Source organism: Watersipora subatra, chromosome 1 (genome assembly GCF_963576615.1).
Source record: "Watersipora subatra chromosome 1, tzWatSuba1.1, whole genome shotgun sequence".
NCBI lineage: Eukaryota > Metazoa > Bryozoa > Gymnolaemata > Cheilostomatida > Watersiporidae > Watersipora > Watersipora subatra.
Genome location: NC_088708.1, coordinates 41419569 through 41446093, shown reverse-complemented (window position 1 = coordinate 41446093; position 26525 = coordinate 41419569). Strand labels below are relative to the sequence as shown.

Here is a 26525-nt window from a genome sequence, read left to right as displayed (position 1 = left end):
AGAGTATTACAACTGTGTACTAAAGAAAAAACAATTGCTCAATGGCACGCAGCGGATAATATAGCAATGTATAAAACTACATCCTACAATTCAATTCATTTTTTACATCACAGGACTTTGAATAGCAAAATATATCAATTACGGTAGAGCTATTCGTTAGAGCTATTAGTTATTCATCCTGGCATTCTATTGTTAAATAACGAGGATTCATACGACCAATAAAAATATTCACTAAAATTAAGAGTGCTCATTTTCGTATCACAGCAATATGATGGCAGCAGCGATAAATATTTAGAGAAATATGTCTAAGGGTGACACAAAATGATGCATGGAGAGGAGAGATCAGCTTTCTAAAATTAATGCATGAAAGAGTAGATTATGCCAATTATAAATTAGAGTGAATTATTGAAAGCTAAGGTTTTGGTGCCAACTTGCCATGCACCCGGAATCTGTAAAGACAAGTGAACTCTTTTTGTCCCCAGTTGCTGAGGACACGCAACTCCACCACGTGGTAGGGAGGTATGCCCATGTCCTACAACGAGCACCAGCAGAGTTAACTCCTAGCTAGACCTGTCAAAGCATTAAGCATCTATAGATGTATGACGGTGACCTACCGAAACTGGGAAAAACTGAAGACGTGGTCCATTTGCTTGATACCTCCAAGAGCCTAGCCTTGGGCCCTCAGTATCCAACTCGGACCTCAAACCCTTTCAAAACAATTTCATCTGCTATGACAATACTATAAAATGGAAATAGTGCATAATGGGGTCAGTACATAAAACATGGTTAGCATAGGATAGCACTTAGTAAAGAGAAATTGGACTCAAGTTTTGAAATAGAAAGACTTGAAAGTGGTAGGTAACTTCTAGTTAGCAAATATAGCTCTGAAATAATTATATATGCAATTGGATGACTGACCTAAAAATGAAGGGTACTAAACTAGGTGCATTAAATTAAGAAACACTCTCATGACCTGTGGAGTGCAAGACTTGCAACACAAGAGTGCAACTGCTACAGCAGGCAAGATAGAATAGGCAATTTTAATGTAGGCAATTTTAACACAGGCAAGGTAGGGTAGACAATTCTAACACAGACAAGGTAGGGTAGGAAATTCTAATGCAGGCATGGTAGGGTAGACAATTCTAACACAGACAAGGTAGGGTAGAAAATTCTAACGCAGGCAAGGTAGGGTAGACAATTCTAACACAGACAAGGTAGGGTAGGAAATTCTAACGCAGGCATGGTGGAATAGGTAATTCTAACGCAGACAAGGTAGGGTAGACAATTCTGATGCAGACAAGGTAGGGTAGACAATTCTAACGCAGACAAGGTAGGGTAGACAATTCTAGGGTAGGGTAGACAATTTTAACACAGGCAAGGTAGGGTAGACAATTCTAACACAGGCACGGTGGGGTAGACAATTCTAACACAGGCACGGTGGGGTAGACAATTCTAACACAGGCAAGGTAGGGTAGACAACTCTAACACAGGCAAGATATGGTAGATAATTCTAACACAGGCAAGGTAGGGTAGACAATTCTAACACAGGCAAGGTAGGGTAGACAATTCTAACACAGGCAAGGTAGGGTAGACAATTCTAACACAGGCAAGGTAGGGTAGACAATTCTAACACAGACAAGATAGGATAGACAATTCTAGTGCAGACAAGATAAAGTAGCCTCAAAGTAATAAAAACTTACATAAACTTCGATATCTTTTGGAGCACTGAGTATTTCTCCAGTAGCAGCCTGCTTTGCCGATATATGCTCGAGTGAGAAAGAATTAAACTTGACCTTGTCAGCCATCTCTATGACGAGGGAGCCTGAATGCCCATGAAAGCACCAGCATTCCCCAGGATTGACTCCAGGCTAAATTAAGGCATTTTCAAGATGTGGCTTTAGTACATCGACCTATGCTGACATGTTAAGAGTCAAAGTGAGCATAATGAACCCCATTACATGTGGTAAGCTAATTATTGACTCACTGACAGTTAATAGATTTGACCAACATGAGTTCTCCTGACAGACTGAGACTACCAACAACACTGTTTGACTAGCTTTGCTATTTAGCATATGTTTTTAATAGTTTTAATGATGGAATGTGATCTCTGTGACCATCCGATTAAGCCATAGAATTGGACTATACTAATAACAGAAAACACTAGAGTGCTAAGACTGCAGCGTGACTGCGTTGAAGGCACCTACCTGTATCACAATACTAGGATCTTTATGGAGATGCCAAAGTGGCATACCAAAGTAGGTCATGAGGCCGTGAGGCTCATAGTAGGTCTGGGAGCACCGCGTGCTCACAACTTGCGCCCCTGTAAAAATTAGTGCTCAGTAAAGAGAGAGAGAGATGCTTGCGTAAAAATAATACAAGTCAAGGTTTTAAGAGGTTAATTCGTGAATGACTTATTCTCCTAGAACAAACCCAAGGTAATGATATTGACCAAACGAAACAATAACTAGTGTCGAGATGAAGGAAGCCAGGTTATCACTTCTATTTGGTTCTCTATCCATCACGTGCAGATGTCTTATTGTGTTCTCAAGAATCTCATGTTTTTGGATGAAACAAATATTTTATACTTCAGAGTTGGAGATGTATATCGCAACTTAGGTATTAACAGCTCGTCTTCATACAGAGAGAATTGCAAATTTGCGATGACCAAGCCATACAAAAAGTCCGCTCTTCTCTCCACTTGAAACTAAATGAGTAAGCCATTGCTATTTCTTGGATAGTTATGAATTAACGATTACGTAAATTTGCTAAAACTGCATTGGTGAACAAATCAAAGATTTCCTTATTGACAGAAATTCAAACAAAAGCCAATTGCTAAAAAGGAAGGATGCTAAACACACCTTGCAGCTGACACACAATGTTCAAGCACTTGAGCGTACTCACCCATAGACTGCAGTGCAAAGTCAGGCATTCCTGTTCTGTCCGATGCAAATACATCTAGCTCGTATAGAATCATCTCTTTAACCAACTAAATGAGAGGAAACAAACAATAAGAGGTGTGCTACTAAATACAGACTATCTTAAAGATCAAGGATTTCACAACTATGCATGTGAAGGGTGTGGCGCGCTGGCTATAGATAAATGAAGGGGTGGCGCGCTGTTTATGGATAGGTGAAGGGGCGATGCATTGGCTATGGATAAGTGAAAGGGTGGTGCACTGTCTATGGATAAGTGAAGGGGTGATGCAAAGTCTATGGATAAGTGAAGAGGTGGTGCACTGTCTATGGATAAGTGAAAGGGTGCTGCGCTGGCTATGGATAAGTGAAAGGGTGGTGCGCTGGCTATGGATAAGTACCTTTGTGTACCGAAGCAAAAAGGCCAATAGCAAAGAATTTGACAAAACCTGATGTTCTGGCACTAGAAACCAATTTAATGACAGTGAATTCAATTTTTCTAGAAAAATAAAATTCTGTTTGTAGTGTTTATAAAAGTACAGTTTTCATTGTGTATGCACAGGACTTATGCACAAAGACTAAATTGCGTGACCATAGAAACGTCTATATTCAATTTTTTTATTGTCCGTAAAATAAACTACGCCAATATTCCTAGCTCGCTATCACTAGAATAGTGGCTATGCTTAACAATCTAACAAAAGCTGTTCTTTTTTAAAATGTGTATACAATTGTATATAACTGACAATCATTTATAGTTAGTCATAGCCAACAATAACGCTTGTTCATAACAATAACAACATTAATAAAGCTAATTGTTTTAATATTTGTGGCGTATTATCTTTTTGCCCCTCCAATCGACAATACTTCTCAAAAATCTACACTGACAACATTTTGCACATAAAAAATGCACTTTTCTGATGCACCAATTCAATTCTCTACATTGGCAAACAAAATCTTAACCCTTTCACAGACATCTGTGTACAAATTTAGCTTTCGCCTTACTGCCAGCCATTTTATTGAAAATTGCAGATTTCGCTAGATGATATGTATACAATCTTTTTCCATTTCAAACCGTATTTAAAACATTTCTGTGATATATTTCATGTTGCAAACATGTTAACAAACAGAGCTAGCCAAAAAAGTCCATGTATCCATACAATGTGCATTGTTAAATCGATGTGAAGCTATGATTGCTATAACGATCCTCTACTATATTCCTTACTCTTACAAAATTTACCTTCACCACCATCAGAGTCAGTGTTGTCTCTTTCATTGTCTGAGTATTTAATTAAATCTGAATCTGAATTGACTATGTCATCAACAAAAGCTATTCTGTTTTTTAACACGAGAGGTACGTGCGGAAGCCATATTACAACTAGAAAGTTTGACGGTCAGAAAAAATTTTTTGATGAAGAATCTCCTGATCATAGATTACAATTTACTTTGCGGATATACGCTAATTTTTCAGAGAATCATTCAGACAACACTCTTAAAACTTTAGAAATACTAGTGATCGTTGGTTATGTTGTCACAAATCAATTAATATTCAGTTAGTAGGCAACCACAGCAAAATTCGCAAAAAGGCGTCCACGGCAGTAAAAAGGTTAATGATAACTGAGCAAATACGAGACAATAACACACACCTACTGCTGAGGAATAACACACACCTACTGCTGAGGAATAACACACACCTACTGCTGAGGAATAACACACACCTACTGCTGAGGAATAACACACACGTACTGCTGAGGAATAACACACACGTACTGCTGAGGAATAACACACGTACTGCTGAGGAATAACACACACCTACTGCTGAGGAATAACACACACCTACTGCTGAGGAATAACACACACCTACTGCTGAGGAATAACACACACCTACTGCTGAGGAATAACACACACCTACTGCTGAGGAATAACACACACCTACTGCTGAGGAATAACACACACCTACTGCTGAGGAATAACACACACCTACTGCTGAGGAATAACACACCTACTGCTGAGGAATAACACACACCTACTGCTGAGGAATAACACACACGTACTGCTGAGGAATAACACACACCTACTGCTGAGGAATAACACACACCTACTGTTGAGGAATAACACACACCTACTGCTGAGGAATAACACACACCTACTGCTGAGGAATAACACACACCTACTGCTGAGGAATAACACACACCTACTGCTGAGGAATAACACACACCTACTGCTGAGGAATAACACACGTACTGCTGAGGAATAACACACACCTACTGCTGAGGAATAACACACACCTACTGCTGAGGAATAACACACACCTACTGCTGAGGAATAACACACACCTACTGCTGAGGAATAACACACACCTACTGCTGAGGAATAACACACACCTACTGCTGAGGAATAACACACACCTACTGCTGAGGAATAACACACACGTACTGCTGAGGAATAACACACACCTACTGCTGAGGAATAACACACACCTACTGCTGAGGAATAACACACACCTACTGCTGAGGAATAACACACACCTACTGCTGAGGAATAACACACACCTACTGCTGAGGAATAACACACACCTACTGCTGAGGAATAACACACACCTACTGCTGAGGAATAACACACACGTACTGCTGAGGAATAACACACACCTACTGCTGAGGAATAACACACACCTACTGCTGAGGAATAACACACACCTACTGCTGAGGAATAACACACACCTACTGCTGAGGAATAACACACACGTACTGCTGAGGAATAACACACACCTACTGCTGAGGAATAACACACACGTACTGCTGAGGAATAACACACACCTACTGCTGAGGAATAACACACACCTACTGCTGAGGAATAACACACACCTACTGCTGAGGAATAACACACACCTACTGCTGAGGAATAACACACACCTACTGCTGAGGAATAACACACACCTACTGCTGAGGAATAACACACACGTACTGCTGAGGAATAACACACGTACTGCTGAGGAATAACACACACCTACTGCTGAGGAATAACACACACCTACTGCTGAGGAATAACACACACCTACTGCTGAGGAATAACACACACCTACTGCTGAGGAATAACACACACCTACTGCTGAGGAATAACACACACCTACTGCTGAGGAATAACACACACCTACTGCTGAGGAATAACAAACAACTCACCTGCTCACTAATGCCGGATGAGTTGTCAGAACTAACAAAGACTTTTGCGCCGACCCCCTTTTCATCAATGGCCAGCATCAACTCTTCGTGAAGAGCTTTTAGTCGCTGCCCTAGGTCACCCTCGCAGACACACCGTGAGTCCGGGCAATCCTTGGGCACAGCAGCTGCCGTTTGCCGCTTGTTAATGGCAGCATTCAACTGTAAGTCATACAAAAGTTCAGTAGCGAGATTCATCATTGATGGATAGTAACAAGCAGAAGGCTTAAGGAAGCCAGGGACAGGCAATAAGGAGACAGCAGAAGAACATAACAGAAAAGATAACCTATACCTTGGGTGGTTCTCTTGTGATGCCAACAATGTAGGCGATAACAGCAGAAAGCTAGAGAAGCCAATAAACAGAGAGTCTATCGACAGGAGATGCAACAGCATGCATGGCATAAATAAAACGACTATTATCACTGACGGGTAACAATCATGGGATACCAGGAAAACACTTGTATTTGAAGACATCCATAAGACATGTTCTCCAAATTAACATTGTGACAAACAAACAGTTCATTTCAAAATATTGATCCATTATTATTTACATAGATATTATATTGATACCATATTATTACTGCAATCTCAAGTAGGAAGCCAAGTGGCATGAGGGAGCATTGCAATTGCTCATCTGTGCATTTAGCCCCACATTGCAATTGCTCATTTGTGCATTTAGCCCCACATTGCAATTGCTCATCTGTGGATTTAGCCCCACATTGCAATTGCTGATCTGTGCATTTAGCCCCAGAGAAAAACACAGATGACACAAACAATACCGGAGCAGCAATCACAATAGAAGAATTTGTACATAATCTAAAACCGTCTTACAAGCACTCACCGCTGAAATTTCGTTTGATAAATAGACTAGGATACCGGGGCTCTTCTTGTCTTCTGGTATGTCAACATTCTGTAACAAAGGCAATATAATTAAAGAGGAAATAAAATGATAATCTGGTACTTCTCTCAAGCTAGAAATAATCGGTTGAATGAGCACACAGATGCCCAGCTATATCCGCTACACACTCAACAGCTGCTGTCAGACTCGGACAGCATTCAATCGCTCAGTACAGTAATACTTCAACTTAGGAGTGCTCCAACATACGAGAAACTTGAGATACGAGCCAGCTTTTAAGGAAGTTTTAGCACTAACATACGAGCCATGTTTGAGATACGAGCCATGTTTGAGATACGAGCACGTGAGTCAGTTGCCAAGTATGCCGGAGGTGTTTTATGACAACAGCATCAATCTGTATTTTTCAACTGCTCAGGCTATATTTTTGTACCGTGTTTTTGTGCGCGCTTTTCAGTGCAGAGTTATGTGAATTAAAAGTACTGAGCGTAGACCGAAAGTTTGCCAGTAAAATGAAAAATAATGCAAAGAAAAAGCAAATGATAACAATTGATATTAAACGGAAAATTATTGAAAAATATGCGAAATGTGTATGCGTGATTGAGCTAGCTCAGAAATATGACAGAAATACATCCACAATTATCAAACAGGATTATATTCAGGGCATTTAGCTTGCAAAAGGACTAACCATAGTTTCTAAACGGCGCAGCGATTTTCACCATCGCTGATGGAGAGACCGCTCAGGCATTGGATAAAAAATAAACAATTGGCCGGTGACTGCGTAACTGAAACGACGCTATTTGAAAAGGCCGGTGTTATCTATCAAAACTATAAAAATAGACATTCGGACAAGTTGGCTAGTGGTCGTGCATCAAACCTTTGTGATGACATCTGTGTTCGTCCTAATCGCAACATGTTGAAAGGGCGACAAAAGCAAACGTCCTTAGATAGGTTCATCTTAAAACGGCCGGCTAGTCGTGAAAGCGAAACAAAGGAAAAATTAGTTAACCAGCGAGAAACTTCAAACTATGAACGCCGAAGAAATTTTAATTACGTTAAGTTAAAAATGAAAGTTTGCTTTTAGATTTGCTTCTAAGTTTGTCTTTTAAGACTTTGATAAAATCCAAATTTATCAAAGTTAACTGTTGTAATGAAGGATAACTTATATCTCCTTCTCTGGCAAACGCTAGCGTTGGCTGCTATTGTATGTATTTAATTTTACATTTCAATTTCTCACATTTCCCTGCATTATTTATTATTTGTTCTTTTAAAGCACGTGGTAAGTAAGGACAATAACCAACATGTTCTTTCTGTTACAATATTTTGTTTTGAGTGTTTTATTTGCATTTTTTAGAGTATGTAAACCAATCAATACATATTTAATTGTTCTATATATAAATAAATTGCACCAACATACGAGTAAATTGACATACGAGCTCAGTCTCGGAACGCATTAAGCTCGTAAGTCGAAGTATGACTGTACGTGGAAACGCGGTAATGCTTGAGTCCTGAGCATTGCTATTGTAAGTACAAAAGTACAAGTATGTACACTAAGATAACGGAAATATTGTACAAACACCTAACTTTGTGCTTGGGATCCCGTTGAACCTAAACTTAATAGCAACACATAGAAGGAAACATGATAATAAAAGGTGATACATATTAGTTAAACATAATTTATGTTTAAGATGACAGTAATTTTCATGACATTAAGTTTTATATAATAGTAATTTATTTAGTCAAATGCCACATGAATTATAATAGCATACAGTAATTCCTCATGTAGTCTATAATATAATAACAAACATAATGTACACTACAACGCACAATATACTATAATGTACAATACACTAATATAGTAGCTAATATTAGTAGCTTCGCACCTACCCAGCCAATCATTCATAAGAAGAGTTGATGATTGACAAACCAAAACTTGCCAGACAATCAGCTGAACCTTACATTAAGCACATTCCTTGTTAAAGACAACCAATCAGAAACTCTCTCACACACAGGGTTCACTTAGTCATCCCACATAGAATAAAAAGTTTACCTTCTAAATTGTCTTACAAATAATTAACTTTTCTGCAGTTGAAATCTATATAAATTATATTCGTGTTACTAAATAGAAGAAACTCATTCAACTCTGTTTTGGCTTCAAATAACAGCATATTTTAATAATAATAAGATTTTGATAATGCTAAAAATATTCAGTAAAGAACTTTGATAACATATTTATATAATTTAATATTTTCTAGAGCCAAGTCCTGCAAACAATTCTGCAGTTTTGAGTTGAACATGGCAAAAGCGAGCTCCATTTCGAGTTTATGTGCTATTCTATTCTTTCTCAAGTTGTTATCCTGCAAACTTTTTGTTTCAAGAAAATGTACAATCTTTACTATAATAAGAGATGTATCTGTTTGTCCAAAGCCACGGTTAGAGGTTAAAACAAAAGATTGCATCGGACAAGATTTGAACTCGCAACATGTTGCTTGGTAGATTAGATTAGCTATTACACTCTAACAGCTGCAGCAACTGACCACCTTCTAGCACTTTGGAATAATTTGTATATTGTAAGCTCAGCAAGCACTGTGGCGCAGTGATTCACTTACTCCTAGGTTGGCGAGAAGACCTTTTATATCGCGGTGTAACCTGGCGATATCGTCTCTATGATCAGGGAAAGCAGCAACTTTGTCTCCCAAAGCAGCGACTTCCATCTTAAGAGCTGCAAGGTCAGCGAGGATACTTGTTAAGGTGGACAACTTGCCCTTGAATTCCTCTACTTCCCGTGTCAGCACTGCGATGGATGTTTCTAGCTCCGTGTTCTTCTGCTTCTGAACTGATATCTAAGATAGGAGTAACAACACGGCTTTAGAATTCAGTTTTATGAGTCACTAATTTGTTCAGCAACTACCCGGTACCAGCGACTAGATGCAGAGCACACTTGGACCTCACCTAAGATTTCTTATGGCCATAATAATGAATATTTTCTCTCCACACGCTCTGCCTGTTACTCATGATGGAAGAAGACAAGCATTAAGTACTTATGTAGGAAATGTGTAGCGCATGATATGATAGATCAAGCTGAGAAATGACCCAAAAACAAATAGAGTAAGGCCACATACGCACTAGGCCTGAGCATGCATAAGCGTCGTGTAGAAGACAGTCATGAAACTCTGTCGGGATATACAAGCGCAGTCATACAAACACTACATAGAATGACAACCGTGCCATAGATGAAAAATATGCTAAAAGCAGGTAATGAAGGAAATAGTTGAAATATCCTGACCCCCGACCTATCCAACCCCTAATAGTACCTTATAATACCCTGACCCCAACCTATCCAACCCCTAATAATACCTTATAATATCCTGACCCCCAACCTATCCAACCCCTAATAGTACCTTATAATACCCTGACCCCAACCTATCCAACCCCTAATAATACCTTATAATATCCTGACCCCCAACCTATCCAACCCCTCATAGTACTTTATAATATCTTGAACTTCCTAGCTATTGCTTTGACTAAATTTGAACAAATTAGACTCATTAAACAAGAGAAGACAAATCCTTATCTCACCTCTGCATTTGATTGTAGCTCTATGGTACTTTTGAGAATTGCGATTCTTGCATCAAGCATGCTCTCAAAGTCGATTTGATGAGGAGCTGGGCCAGGGCGATTTCGTGGGACCGCACTCGGCTTACTCTCCACACTAAATACTCCGTGCAACATGTCCTGCAGCTTTGCTGAGAATCCGGCGGTATTTACATCAGACTAGGAACAACAAACCGACAGCGAGTGAGCATATTGACAGAGAGAACCTGCTAATCAGGCTAGATTCATTTTTTCATTGACTTCAAAACTTTTATACATGTACAGATGAGCATAAAATCACTGACGAGTCTGACAGGATGCAAAAGATTTTCACATTGAAAAAGAGAAATCTGCAAGCGCCCACTTTATTATCTCACGTTTGGAACATCTTTTAAGAAATGACAAAAATCTTATAAAAGGTCGTAGAAAATCACAAAAGTTGATCTTTAATCACACAACACCCGAGTGCTTTAGTTCATGGGAGCTCTTAGATTCAGTGGATATACACCATATTTATTACTGAATTAATTAAAATGTTCTGTAGTAACACATGTACAAACAATTCATTTCATACTGCTATGGATTAGTGGCGAGCACAACGTAATGAAAAACCAAACAATTCGTGTGAATCTAAAATGATACATATCATGTACTCCATCGACTCAAGCTGCACTCCCAATAGCGTCTCTGTACAATTCATGAGAAAATAAATCGATCGATAAAATGTACGTCATCAACACAAAGTTACTCTCACAGTAGCAGCTCTCTAACTGTTATCTTGAAGTGACTGCATAAACCAAACTAGGGTTTAAAAAATTTTACAGTACATAATCAATTCAGTTGGAAAGAGTCTAATTTACATCACAATATCATTTGCGGAGACCACGTACAATACGATTTTCAAACAGGAAACCATGACAACAATTTATAACCATTAGCATAAACTTTATATAACGATGAAAACATTAAAGCTTCCAGTTGAAGGCTGTTGACAGACTATTAAAACAAGAATTTTTTCCTCAGTCTAAAACCACATGAAAGCAAAGCCACAGCAACAGTAAAGCGCACTAACCTGTTTATTTACATAGTATACATTGGTGATTGGAGCGCACATTTGTACATTGAGAAAACCCATGGCATGAAGGCTGCAGACACCACCAAAAAGCAGTGTGAGTGGCAGCAGTAGCAGTAAGAGACCCGCGAGTAAACCTCTTAGCTGTCGGACAAAAGCACGAGACAGCAGCCAGCTGTCGAGCAAGAGATAGCGCTGTAGAGTCGCGTAGACTGGGTGTCCAAAGTTGTACCAAATTCTGGAGATGAGTATGCCTGGAACACAGCAAATAACAGACCTACTTATAATGAAAGTACTACAGGCTCGGGGAAAGAGAAAGCAAGGGCGATGATGATAACTCTATCAGTGTATGCATAGCATTACTATGATATGTACAAATATGTTCATTCATTTCACAAACACTGTTGTGATGATTGTCTGAGGAATAACACTGGTGCTTTAGTAAAAGGTGAACAAGGTTCAATTCAGCTGTATATACCCTAATGATAGACTCGGAGACTCGATACAAAGTCTATATAAAAGGTAAGCCTTGCATTTAATAATGAGTGATGAGGTGTGCATTGAAGGATGCGCTAGCGGCCATGTTGTGAGGCATCAGCTAGCTATACAAATACGTATACAAGTATACGCTACTATAACGTATATATCTCGTACAACGTAAATTCCACATAACGTAAAAACTTTATGTAAAGTTTTTGATAAGGCAAAAAATTCCATATAACGCGAAGTGATGAAGTGTCAAATTCTCAAATTCAATACAAACAACGAGAATCTCACGGTTAGTCTTAAAAATATTGTTTTCTCTCTTGCCATACTTGAATGAGAAAATGATGTATTGGGCTTTTTATTGTATATATTAGTACCCTGGCAATCTAATTCACCATTAAAGATCGTCAGGTGTGTCGACAAAGCACAGAAAATAAGCCCCAGCACAATAATTCAGAAATGCTTGAAGGTGATCTATCGGTGAAAGTGAGTGTCGATATACCAAGCTGAGTGTCACGAGTTAAAGTCTCATCAAAAGCAATCTTTTATCCTCAAACACTGGCGACGGATAGACAGACTGACACAGCTCTTAATATGTATAGTAAGGATATATTTTTGTTTTACTTTATTTTAGACATAAAATATTTTGCAATATTTTTTCGTTGCAGAATAGACCTTGCTGCCTAGAAAAAATGAAAAAAACTGATGTGAATTGGCATTGAAGTTGTGCGCTTCCCGTTAGCCTACTTATTGTAACAACTATAACCATGAAAACAGAGAAAACAAAAACCTGTTGATACAAAAACCTGTTGATACAAACCAATAGTAGTGCAGTTACTGTACAGCAATTAAATTAAATAATTTATGTTTAGTTTGTTCCTTATAGAAGGGCCAGAGGGGTGAGCTTGAAGCGATCTTAGAACATATTAAGCGATTAACATGTATTTTAATGTTTATACAATGTAAGATGCCTACAACGGAAAGATTCTAGGAACGCATTGTTTACGTTGTAGGAGTGTCTACTTTAGTCGTCTTCCACCTTTGCTCGCTGACATGGAATAAAAAATTCACAACAAATTGAATTACTGTATATACTCCTGTATACGTTGATCTCATGTACAAGTCGATAGGTATTTTAAGACAGAAAAATGCATTATTATGGGTATTACTCATGTATAAGTTGACCACACAAATTTTACCTGGAAATCGTCTCCTAGAAAATTGACTTATACATGAGTATATACGGCAATATTAATTACTGATGGACATTAAAAACGCTTTATAAGCCGATTTTTTGATAGAATTTCAAGTTTTTCATCTAGTAAACGGACAAGAGCTACTCACGGATAAATCCATAGATGAAGAGGACACAACCCATAAGTTTAGCTGTAAAGGGGGTACCTGTGGCGACTGTGTCTATGGTCGTACTTGATCTCTCCGTTACAAGATCTATGTAAGCGAGAATAACAGTAAGCGCAAAGGTAGGTAGTCATGGCTGGCCTAGAACAACAGTACGTACAGAGGTAGGTAGTCATGGCTGGCCTAGAACAACAGTACGTACAGAGGTAGGTAGTCATGGCTGGCCTAGAACAACAGTACGTACAGAGGTAAGTAGTCATGGCTGACCTAAAACAACAGTACGTACAGAGGTAGGTAGTCATGGCTGGCCTAGAACAACAATAAGTACAGAGCTAAGTAGTCATGGCTGGCCTAAAACAACAGTACGTACAGAGGTAGGTAGTCATGGCTGGCCTAGAACAACAGTACGTACAGACGTAGGTAGTCATGGCTGGCCTAGAACAACAGTACGTACAGAAGTAGGTAGTCATGGCTGGCCTAGAACAACAGTACGTACAGAAGTAGGTAGTCATGGCTGGCCTCAACAGGACCAACTGATAGGCTAGGGGGTAGCAGCGAGAAACGATACATTAAGCAAGCTAAGCCATGCCTACCTCTAGCATTGTACCTGGTGTTGCTATCGGTTATCCGTCGTAGGGTGCTGTCTATCAGACAAAACACTTGTTGAGTGTACTACCAACCGAGATACAACTAAATGACTTAAGCTGATGGCCCAACGCTATGTAGGAAAAACACCATCTACAGAAACCAGCTAATCAGTCTCAAGGAGGATAAGACCAAATGCGCAGCTGTCAAAATGTAGGGAGAGATAATATATGAAACAGTGTCTTTCCATCAATGCAAGCAGTAGCCAACTTGAGCATTTTTTAATATTTGCTTTCGGATGTTTATGGTTTAAATATTTCGCTTTGAGATTAAAACCATGCACAGATCCATGAGCAGCAAATCAACCATACCTGACTGCGTATCACTATCGAGTCCTGTAGAGAGGACATAACTAGCTCCTCTTTTCTCATCCCCACCCCGTCCTTTTGATGCGATTTCAAGGCTGCTGCTGGACTCCGAGTCTATCTCCTCCTGTCTTGCGCTGCTCCGTCTTTTGCCTGAAACCCGAGCACCTCGCCTCGGTGATCTTGACCGGCTTCTCACAGTCTTCTTACGCCGAGAAGTTGACCTACTCATCGACTCGTCTTCTGAGAATACTGTTTCAGCTTCCTTGTAAGCTTGCGAAAAGCAAATGATTACAAACTATAAACACCTTGTATTATGAACAGTTTCAGAAGAACATCTTTCGAAAAAGTAAAATTCGAATTATGCCACTAAAATGAGAGAAATGGGAGGCATTACAGCAATGTACACTATTCTATCCAGTAATACGTTATGCACAAATTAGCGTAATACAGAAAGCTGGCTACATCGCCCTACCAGAATTGTTATTGTTGCTTTGCTCCAGCTGTAATGCTGCCCCATGTAGCTGACTAGCCTGCCTGCTGCCAATATTGCTACTATAGATGGCACCCTGAGCAGCTGTAGTTGTCTCTACATGAGACTCGTCAATGACTATGTTAGAATTGTGCAGACTGGTGTCCTCTATCACTGTACGCCTGATTTCGCCATCATTCTTCCGACTCTTTCCGTAGACTCTGATACGCGAGGGAGCAGCACCAGATGTGACCAAACTAGAGTGAAATAAGTTATACTTATGTACGATAGTCGAGAGGTCGGCTCTCCATCTATCATAGAACAGCAACCTTCTTGATTGATAGTCATAATATTTCTATGAGAAGCTGATTATATTCAAATAAATATGTCGTAAAGATACGCAACAAACTTGTGATATACAAATATACACGTATAATAATAGCAATAACACCAAAAATATTTTTAATTATTCCTACCTAACTTTAAACAGAAAAAATTTACATACTAATTTTTTTACAACTTGATAAAAAATGCTACAGACAGCCTCTGAAATATTCCCAAGAGAAGTTACTCATATTAGATATTCAATATGTGAACTGTAATCAGATATGAATTAGCAAATACGGATATGAAGTAAGACAACTCTTCATAATGTCAAAAAATGATAGAAATTTTCAGTTTTTGTTTTATAAAAAGTTAGCCTTTTTACCTATATGTATGTTGACATACATTTTCTTTCGTCCCTGATTTATCATAGCACAATTTGCAGCCATAGCAAGCCAAATCATTCCTAAAAACTGACATAATTTAACTAAAAATTCCCCTGTCATACAGCCCACGACCAAAGTGATATTGGAAAAAAGAAAGGGTACTGATGGTTGAGAAATGCAATATTAGCAGTCAAATGGCACTGCAGTGCAATAGGATAACTGCAATGGTAACTGTAATGTACTGGGTGTGGGTGTTATTATATACAACAAACAGCAATAATGAAAGGAAAAGATTATATGTTTACATCTCTCCCCCTGCACTAGGAGAAATGCAATGTTGGTCAATATTAGAAGTAAAATGCACTGATATTATTAGAATAACCAATATTATTAATATAGTAATAATAGAAAACCAATGCAAAATTTTGTTTCCAATTCCAAACGTCATAGCTAACAATATCAAGAAGTTGTGATATTTATATAGGCTTTTAGAAAACCTATTTAAAAAAGTGTTTGGTCATGACAAACAGCAATAATGAAAAGAAAAGATTATGTTTATATCTCTCCCCCTGCAATAGGAGAAATGCAATATTAGAAGTAAAATGCACTGATATTATTAGAATAACCAATATTATTCATATAGTAATACAGTAATAATAGAAAACCAATGCACAATTTTGTTTACATTTCAAACCATCATAGCTAACAATATCAAGAAGTTGTGATATTTATATAGATTTTTAGAAAATCTATTTAACAAAACTACTTAGCAAAAATAATAACAGTAACACACTGCCCATCATCGATGTCGGTAGTGTGACTATAAGACTTCAATAGTCATCCAAACTTATAATTAAATATTGTAGTAATCTCATAAGAATCATTAGAAAAAATATCATCGTCATTTTCTTTACTTTCACTGCTTTGGACATCAGTTAGAATACCGAAGTACTCAAAAGTTCCCAGAATGTCAGTTACTTTGAAATCGGCAAAATAGAAACGATTTCTGTACTTCTACATTAATTACAGAAACCTTTGGCAATTCGACAATGTCATAGACTGGTGAAGTTTGCACGTTATTTTTTAGTGAAATGCGCACAATTTAAAGGTTCTATTCTCTGTCGCTCGGCGTTTCAATTGCCGGTCTTAATTTTGATAAAAGTAAGGCTTGCCCAAGTTTTAATAATGGTTTCGGCCAAATTAATCTGTCTATTTGTGTATAATCCGTTCAGATGGGGAAGTTTTAAGAATATGTCGACACTTTTCAAAGACTTGGTAATATATTTAAATAGGTTTATATGTGTTTTGTATCGTTATTATACTTCAACGACTCTACAAAAAAATGGTTAAATTTGTTGATGAGATTTCGATGCAAGGGTTTGCGACGTTGTTGATGAATAATTTTCGTAAGTTGTGTGCACATGCATTTATCATAAAACCTCTCAAACTTCCCTCCGCTCGTTTGGTCGTGTGAATATAACTTACACACACTTTAAACAATACAGCAACCAGATACGTTTCAAACTATACAATGTCTGGGTATGACAACTCCCACAATTTTTACAAAGCCTAATAGCTGACATCACCAATTTACAGATGACATATATAAACAACTGAATATGAATTGAGTTTAATGAGTACCTGGCTGCCTGTTGTTCCCTTGGCCCCTCGGTAACATAAAGCTTCCTGCGGGACAGGTTAGGACTTATCACCTGGCCATCTACATACTTATTTGAATAGGTCACGCTGCAAGTCATAAAGGACATTCAGTGTGTTGGCACACATTCAGTAATAATACAATAGCACAATAAAAAAAGCGTCACAAAACAACAATAAGCCAGCATTCTCGTTTCAAAATAGTCTTTTATAGCTCTCATTCTATGTTAGAACCAACATAAAATATGCATTTCAAACACACGGGCTAAAACATGCAAGAAAACATATGGCATCAAATATGGAAATTCTATAGTGAATTAACGAAGAGAAAATAATCTAGGAGAAAGAAATCATACGATTCCCATGACATGGGTTAAGCTAGCGAAGCACACCATCCCTGCGTGTTATTCTAGCTAACCATTTTACCTGCGAGAGTAGGTATAATCTGTTTTAGGGCGCCTGGAATTAAAAGTAAATGTCGGTAGAGTACGCACACCGATGACATATTGGCACAAGAATTTCACAAACTAACTTTAAATGCTATGATCACTCACTTTTCAAAGTCATCTTCTCTCAGTAGAGACACATCTATATTCACTTCATTTCGAGGCTGCCTGTACAAACAAAACTTATCATCAAAGTTGCACAATCAGATATAGGCTGGTAGACTGTATAAGGGAGCCTGCGACGGGCACACTGCTGACCTTTTTAATCGTTAGTCGTTAGTCAGCGAGCTCTCCTGATAAAAGCAAACGCCATATCTACGCTAATCGTAGCTTATGTCTCTTGAGATACTCGCATGCTAGCAACATGCAACGATAAACATTATATAGAATTTATAAAACTTAATAAATATGAACGTTATATATATATAACATTCATGCATGTAGGTTTAAGAAGAACTGCAAATAAGCAAAACAAAAGAAACTGATCTCACATGCTTAGGTTAGCAAAAAGCTTGACACAACGGCATCCAAAGCATCCAAAATTATTAGATAGTAATTGACAAGGAAATATCCTTGTATCCTGTATCTCAATGTATCCTGTTTTATACACATAAAACAGGATACATTGAGGCTTAACATATCTCTATATCTTCTTTAGTGAAAAACATGCACCGCCGATTGTATGTATGTTATATTTGCACGAGCAAAGGAAGCCTTCTTAGTTGAAGCTACTGGGAGAAACTAATGCAGCACTACTGCATTAAGAGGTGAATACCACAAGCATGTGAGTGGTAGGAATAGTACAAAGCCATCAAACCTTTTCATGGGCTCTGTTTAAACATATGTGATTTATCGTAAATAGAAGAAGCAAAACAACTAATTTATTAGCTAGCACAAATGAAAAATAATGCTATGCATTGTACTTCGGTATTAGAGCCGAGGATGCTGAGGATAGTACTTTTAAAAAAAAAGTACTGCTTTTGTGTTGAGAAAGGCGAGATGGAAGGCAGACAATGCTCTATCAACCGCTTAGGTAACTCATCATCTTATTATAACTTAGCGAGGTGCCTGACAGAGGCTAGAGAACTAGCACTACATATACACGACTCTCCAGACTCTAATACCAAGTATGTACACTCATCTTTTGCTACAAAGTTTAACAGCTCTTACACTGTAGAGACTGCAGTATATGTCTCTATGAGTCCAACACTAGCTCAGTAGTGCAAGACTTGTTAGTAGGGGGCCTACATATGAACCTAATGACTGGCCGGACAAAGACACCGGGTCAAAAGACAATTTCAGATGCTAATACTGCAGACAAACTATGAATGGAGCTCCTTAGTTTCACTCCTCCAAACTACACATCATAGGCCTATGTGGAATAAAAAATTAGGTTGAAAATATAACTTTCCAAAAAATAATAATATAATAGCGGTAAACCGGCTGACTATAATTCATGCTCAAGGGCATGTGAAGGGCATGTGAAGAGCCAATAGTAAAACACTTCCCAGTTTTGAGATAACACAAAAATGGTTCTAATAAACTAACTTTCTCAGTTTTCCTAATATCCAGCAATCAACAATTTTCATCAATCTGTTGTCATTTTTCGCCTGTCCACAAACTTGATAGACAAAAATTTTAAATTGTCAAAACTTCATCTGAAAAGTTCATCAATTTGCCTCCAGCCTTAGCCATCTACTTTGTCTCTACCTACATCTAGAAGTATGACATCCCTTGTCAAAGATGTCCGTAAAATCTTCAAATTCCAGTTCAGTAACAATAGTCAGCACTGCACATCTACTGCAATGTAAGTCAAAAAGCAGGCAGCTCATAATATAAATTTATATATTTTTCCATTGCTACTTTCAGTTCCTTCAACATTTCATGTTTCATAATAGCAACTACGACACATATAGACGAGTTAAAGTACTCCGCAGCCTCACATTCAAATGAACCAGTGGCTCTACTGGAAGAAAAGCAGCACCAAACGCTGAGACAAGACAAATTTAGAAGCACACTCGTTACCATCAATAAAACATGTTTGTACGATACCAGCTATATAATGCTATAGACTGCCGGTTGTTCATACTTGATAAGTTGTGACAAAAGATGGCTTCACCTGCTAAATATTTATTGAGCTACTTCCACTAGAACACAATCTTTTCTGCCAAAATATTTTTTCAATACATTGTATTTTTTTTTTGTATGCTAAACTTGTAAGATCGCAATTCCACAAGAACTTTTTATGGCCGAGTTTAACAGAATATTTCTCTAGCAAAGCTTTGATAATGCTTGTTAATGAGGCTGGCCTGCATTTGTTTAGTGGCTATGGGTTTTTGTCTACTAGTAGATTATATGGATATTCTCCCTGGTATAGTTTTACTAGGTTCAAAAATTTCAGTTTTCGGCAAAGTTATATATATTAGGGAAGGGCTTATTGATGTAATTACATTACAAAGGCTTTCTAACTAGTACATACTATAAGAGTTTATTTACTCTATATCTTTTATTTAGCATCCATTCTTGTGAGCTCTTCACTTGAATAACCATTGAAAAGTTGACTGTGAAAAAAGGCATCGTATAGGTTATGATTATTACTCAGGGTTTTTGTGGGAACCTTTTGATCGTTGCTAACGTTATTTGGCCGTATATTTTGTTCCTTTCAGCTTCATAGAGTTTGTTATGTTTTTGTTGTTATCCTTACTGACTACCCTACCTATTCACAAGGCAATCAATAACATTACCTAAAAATACGTTATCTAAAATGTACTACAAAAATTGCAGCTTTCTTTAGAACTGCAATTAGTAAGCTACGTTCAAATCTCACAAATCTGAAAAGTCGTGACGGGGTCGTGACTGTATCGCCGAAGCCCGTGAACCGTTAGGTCTTTCAACCCTATCCAGGCAAAGGCAAAACCATCAAGTAGCTATACTCTTTTAAATGTTCCATGATGAGGATCGACACAGTGTCTTCTCATCCAGTTATAATGAAATAATCAAAAACACATGAAAAACGAAAGCCACCTTCGTGGGAGATCACTTCAATATACGCATCCTACAGTATACATCAAAACAGCTTTTTACCAAGATATGGCGCCTCACAGTGCCTCGCGTTCCTTCTGCCACTTTTTTTCATTTGAAAAAGAAGTGGCCCGGCCCCCCACATACTGTTGAATAACATTCCAAAAATATTATGTTTACAATACTAATGTTTACAATATAATTTGAATAACAATACAAAAATATTATATTTGCGTAGAAGTAGTGCGGCAATATTTTCTATTCGTGTTATTATTACACTGAAAGTTTCCTGTCCCCTTCTTCCGGTTACAGATTTAATAAAGCTTCATTTATTCACGCTGCGTGTTCCCTTCCCTTTTTCCGATCTGTACATACGAGCAACCAACAATGAGCGCACACACAACAGGTTATGGGCCAAGGAGGGCAATTTTCGACGGTAATAGTAACTCATACAACGTATGGGAGACAAGATTCATCAACTACCTATACACCATAAACGAAAAGCTGGTTAAAGCCATCGAGCCAAAAGAAGAGAGTGAGGAAGACGACACGGACTTCGCCAGCAGGAACCGAAGAGCATACGCCGAACTTACTCAGGTACTAGACGAAAAATCGCTGGAACTAATAATGAATGACAATAAAAATAATGGCAGAGCTGCTCTGGCCACACTCCGACAACACTACGTAAGCACTGAAACACCACGTGTACTAACTCTATATGAAGAACTGACTACACTAAAAATGACTGAGACTGAACACATTACTGACTACATTATTAGGTCTGAAAGAGCATCGACTGGACTCAAAACAGCAGGCGAGACAATCTCTGACAACTTATTAATAGCTATAATTTTAAAAGGACTACCAGACTCATTCAAACCATTCGTAGTCGTACACACCCAACTGAACCAACACAAATCTCTATCAGACTTTAAAGCAGCACTACACAACTTTGCCAATACAGACAATCTACGACCTACTACTACTACCGCCATGAAGACAACAACATCTCATACTAAAAGACATCAACCTCATCATCCACCAAGCAGACCTACATCAAACAACAACAAAATGTGTTTGGCCTGTGGCAACACTACTCACACAACAAAAGACTGCTACTCTAAGACTAAACTGAACTGCAACTACTGCCACCAAAAAAGGCAGATTGCTAGTTTGCTTCAAAAAGAAGCGAGACGACTCCAAACTTACTACTGAACACAAAACGGCTACTGCACAATTCCATCAACCTGACTTCACATTCATTACTAAGACCTGCACTACTACTGACAAGACCAGACACATGACAGACAAGCTACTGGTCGACTGTGGCGCAACCTCACACATTGTCAACGATCCTGACAAATTTATCACATTTGATACCAACTTTGTGCCAGACAAACACTACCTCAAACTAGCCGATGGATGAAGGAGCAACCAACTGGCTACTGCACGAGGAGTGGCTGTGTTCACAGTCACTGACAACCACGGTACTGAACGACAGATCAAACTCAAAGACACCCTACTTGCTCCGACATTTCCTACGAATCTCTTCTCTGTACGGGCAGCAACTGACTCGGGCGCCAAGATCACATTCACACCTAAACACTCCGAACTCATTTCACACGGCGTACACTTCAACATCATCAAAGAAGGACAGCTATACTACCTACATCAACCCACAACAGCTACCACCTCCAGCACTACCAAACCTCCAACTGGACATGCTACGAAGACGGGCGCTTACATGACCAAGACACTACAAGACTGGCATATCTGACTAGGACACATGAACTACGAGGACATACGTAAACTCGAGACTGTAACGACTGGAATGACAATTACACAGAAGGACTCTACACCACCCACATGCACGACCTGCACACAAAACAAGATAACTAGACAACCAAAATCACAAGACACACGGACAATACTAGCCACGACGCCACTAGAGAGGATTCACTCTGATATATGCGGACCCATACAACCACAATCACGCGAAGGACACCGCTATGTCATCAATTACATCGACGAATATTCCAGCATGATATTTACATACTTCATGAGGAACAAAGACGACACTGCTCTAACACTACAAACATTTCTGGCTGATATTGCACCGATAGGACAAGTAAAGGAGATCCACACTGACAATGGCACAGAGTACCTGAGTAAAAGTTTCCAGGACATTCTACTAGCAAGAGGAATAAAACACACTACATCCACTTCATACACACCTTACCAAAACGGTAAAGTTGAACGTTCATGGAGAACGCTCATGGAAATGGCCAGATGTCTCAACACTGACGCAGGATTACCAAAGAACTATTGGACTTACGCTGTTAGACACTCTCAATACCTTAGAAACAGAGCATACCAGCGCAGAACCAACAGTACAGCTTGTCAACTGTTCACTGACAAGCAACCAGACATGAGAAACATACATCATTTCGGATCACAATGCACATTCTACATCGAAGGTCACAAAGCTAAACTGAACAATCGAGGCCAACTTGGCACCTACCTAGGTGTAAACCTGCGTAACAAAGGATTCTACGTAATGAACAATCTAAACCACAGCGTTGTCACCACAAGAAACATTGTACACGACACTGCAACCAACCCTGACTATGACTACAAAACTACTGAGCCTTCCTACAGTACTGAGACACAGACTGACTCAACTGAGACCACACACGGTTCAACTGAGCCACAGACTGACTCAACTGAGGCCACACACGGTTCAACTGAGCCACAGACTGACTCAACTGACGCCACACACGGTTCAACTGAGCCACAGACTGACTCAATTGAGTCAACTAACGGTTCAACTGAATCATTTCCACTCACTACACCATCTCTGCCACAACCTATATCACAAGGCAGACCCAAGCAAGTAACTCGACCACCCAGCTACCTAGCTGATTACCACACTAAGACAGCAACTGTGGAATACGCCTACAGCACAACGCAGCAGATACCCACTACATACAATGAAGTAATCAACTCGGAGGACTCCGATGAATGGCGTACTGCTATGGACAAAAAAATATCAACACTTCTCGACAACAACACATGGGAACTCACCACCTTACCAGATGACAGGACGGCAATAGGAGGAAAATGGGTATACACACTCAAACAATCCAAGGACCAGAACAACAACCAATACAAAGCGCAGTATGTAGCAAAGGGGTATTCTCAAATACACAGACTAGACTATGAAGACACCTTCTCACCAACTACCCGCTTCACCTCAATCAGAACACTTCTACAGGAAGCTAGCAACAACGGACTATTCTTGCACCAAATGGATGTCAAAGGAGTCTACCTGAACGTAGACATCGACAAAGAGATCTACATCCAACAACCCCCAGGATATGAACAGACACAACAAGACAGTAAGAAACTGGTATGCCGACTTCACAAGTCACTATATGGACTGAAACAGAGCGGTAAAAACTGGCACAACACACTGACTATCTGGAAACACTAGGACTCACACCAAACAAACTTGACCCATGTATCTACACCTACACAAAACCAGACAAGCGACTCATTATTCTATTTTGGGTAGATGACATAATCATTGCAAGTGACAATCAGGACACAATAGCACAGGTAAAGGAGAAGCTAAACTCACGATTCAAAATGGACGACCAAGGACCATTACAATGGTTTCTGGGAATTGACTTCACTAGACACTCAGATGGTACTTATCAGATGAGCCAAGAAAGATATGCAAGATCTGTCCTACAAAGATTCAACATGGGAGACTGTAAGCCAGCAGATACACCAGCTGCAATGGGACTTCAACTTACCAACCCGACCGACGAGGAACATAACGCTTTCCTAGACACAAAATTCCCCTACAGACAAGCCATAGGAAACCTGATATACTTGATGACTGCAACACGTCCCGATATAAGTTGGATAGTATCTAAACTGTCACAATTTCTGGAACGCCCTGGACCTGCACACACCACAGCTGTTAAACGGGTTTTCAGATACATCAAAGGAACTCACACACACAACCTTCATTTCACCAAGACAACTGGAACACTAACAGGATATACGGACTCGGACTGGGCTGGAGACATCAACGACAGACGATCAACAACCGGATATGTATTCGACTTCGAAAGCGCACCTATCAGCTGGAAGACAAGAAAACAGCACACAGTAGCACTATCTTCTTGTGAAGCAGAATACTTGGCACTAGCTGAAGCAACTAAAGAAACACTATTTCTACGAGGTTTATGTGCATCACTAGGTATCGGACAACCGGCACAGACAACACTCCACACCAACAACCAAGGAGCCATCGCACTCACAAAGGACGGTGCTAAACACTCGAGAACAAAACACATAAATGTACGCTACATTTCGTAAAGGAACAGATGAATATCACCTACAAATATATTGCGACCCAGTGTAATCCAGCGGACTCTATGACCAAACCAGTATCCCGACACAAAATACAGATGCTCGATACACCAACGCTACCCTTACCGACATAATGGCCACGATAATATATGTTGGATTGAGGGGGGGGGGAGGTGTTGTATAACAATCCAAAAATATTATGTTTACAATATTAATGTTTACAATATAATTTGAATAACAATACAAAAATATTATATTTGCGTAGAAGTAATGCGGCAATATTTTCTATTCGTGTTATTATTACACTGAAAGTTTCCTGTCCTCTTCTTCCGGTTACAGATTTAATAAAGCTTCATTTATTCACGCTGCGTGTTCCCTTCCCTTTTTCCGATCTGTACATACGAGCAACCAACAATGAGCACACACACAAAACATACATTGTTTTTTAGTTTGCTTTTTACATTCTACAATTATTTTTGTCTCTTTATAGTTAGACAAATAAATATGCGCAAATATCGCCAATATATATAATTTAAATATGTATATATATATTTAAATTATTATTATTATTAATCAATTATTAAATTTTATATAATATGCGCAAATGTAGTTCTGTAAATGAGACACCCCAATTATTCACTTTGCTTTTTTACAAACCCGGGTTAGTTTTGCGTAACACAACTCGAGTTCATCAAAAACCTAGGCCGAGTTCTTTGAACAGCAACTCGAGTTGAGAACACGGAACGCGAGGCACTGTAAGGCGCCATAACCAAGAACTATACGTGACGTAAAAGTACTGCCAGAAACTGCATAACCACTAGACAGCTACGCTCCGTAAAATGTAATAACGCTGTAAAACGCTGTCGTCTCCTGATGCATTCCACTTACACCCAGTGATTTAGAGTGCCCTATCGTCTCAGATGTATAATATATATGAGCAATCTTTATTGTGGTAATCGATAGTCATATTTTACAATATGTTTTCCACACGGTACCACAGAAAATGCGGGAGGTATTCAGAGAATGCATTTGCGTGAATTCAGTAAGAAATTTCCCATCCAATTTTGCACAAAAGTCTATAATCCTAGAACTAGTCTCATTCACTAAAAAATACCTACAATAAGCTGACCTACTTGCACAAGTAAACCATTTCAGTTTGCAAGAAAATAACTGTTTGTAACCCAATTTCACAAGAGCACTCTACGCGACGCACTATCCAATATATTCAGTTACAAAATTGTACACAATGAGTATTATATCTTACAGAGAAGAGGTAATTACTGTAGTCCTTGTAGATGATCGTCGAGACATAGCAAGTCGTCCGTTATATCATTTTATCTATTTCAACTATTTGCTAAAGTGGTAGCTCCGAATTAGGCGGAAATAGGCGGTAGCGGCA

At 38.9% G+C, this 26525-nt stretch overlaps 1 protein-coding gene across 2 annotated transcripts; it reads right to left on the bottom strand.

Moving 5' to 3' along the window:
- Positions 1 to 397: 397 nt before the first annotated feature.
- LOC137385260 (SUN domain-containing protein 2-like) lies at positions 398 to 26522 on the bottom strand. 2 transcript variants are annotated; one of them, XM_068071696.1, is made up of 17 exons: positions 26391 to 26522; positions 17831 to 17890; positions 17703 to 17735; positions 17262 to 17366; positions 14914 to 15167; positions 14445 to 14711; positions 13474 to 13578; positions 11644 to 11897; positions 10557 to 10751; positions 9587 to 9820; positions 6966 to 7034; positions 6089 to 6286; positions 2902 to 2986; positions 2205 to 2320; positions 1701 to 1868; positions 615 to 707; positions 398 to 532 (listed from the first exon to the last, which is right to left on the bottom strand). In XM_068071696.1, the coding sequence occupies exons 1-17, from the start codon at positions 26435 to 26437 to the stop codon at positions 413 to 415; spliced, it is 2403 nt and encodes an 800-aa protein (XP_067927797.1). In that variant the 5' UTR covers positions 26438 to 26522; the 3' UTR covers positions 398 to 412. The 2 variants fall into 2 exon arrangements, with proteins under 2 accessions (XP_067927797.1, XP_067927798.1); XM_068071697.1 differs by lacking the exon at positions 17703 to 17735.
- Positions 26523 to 26525: the final 3 nt, after the last annotated feature.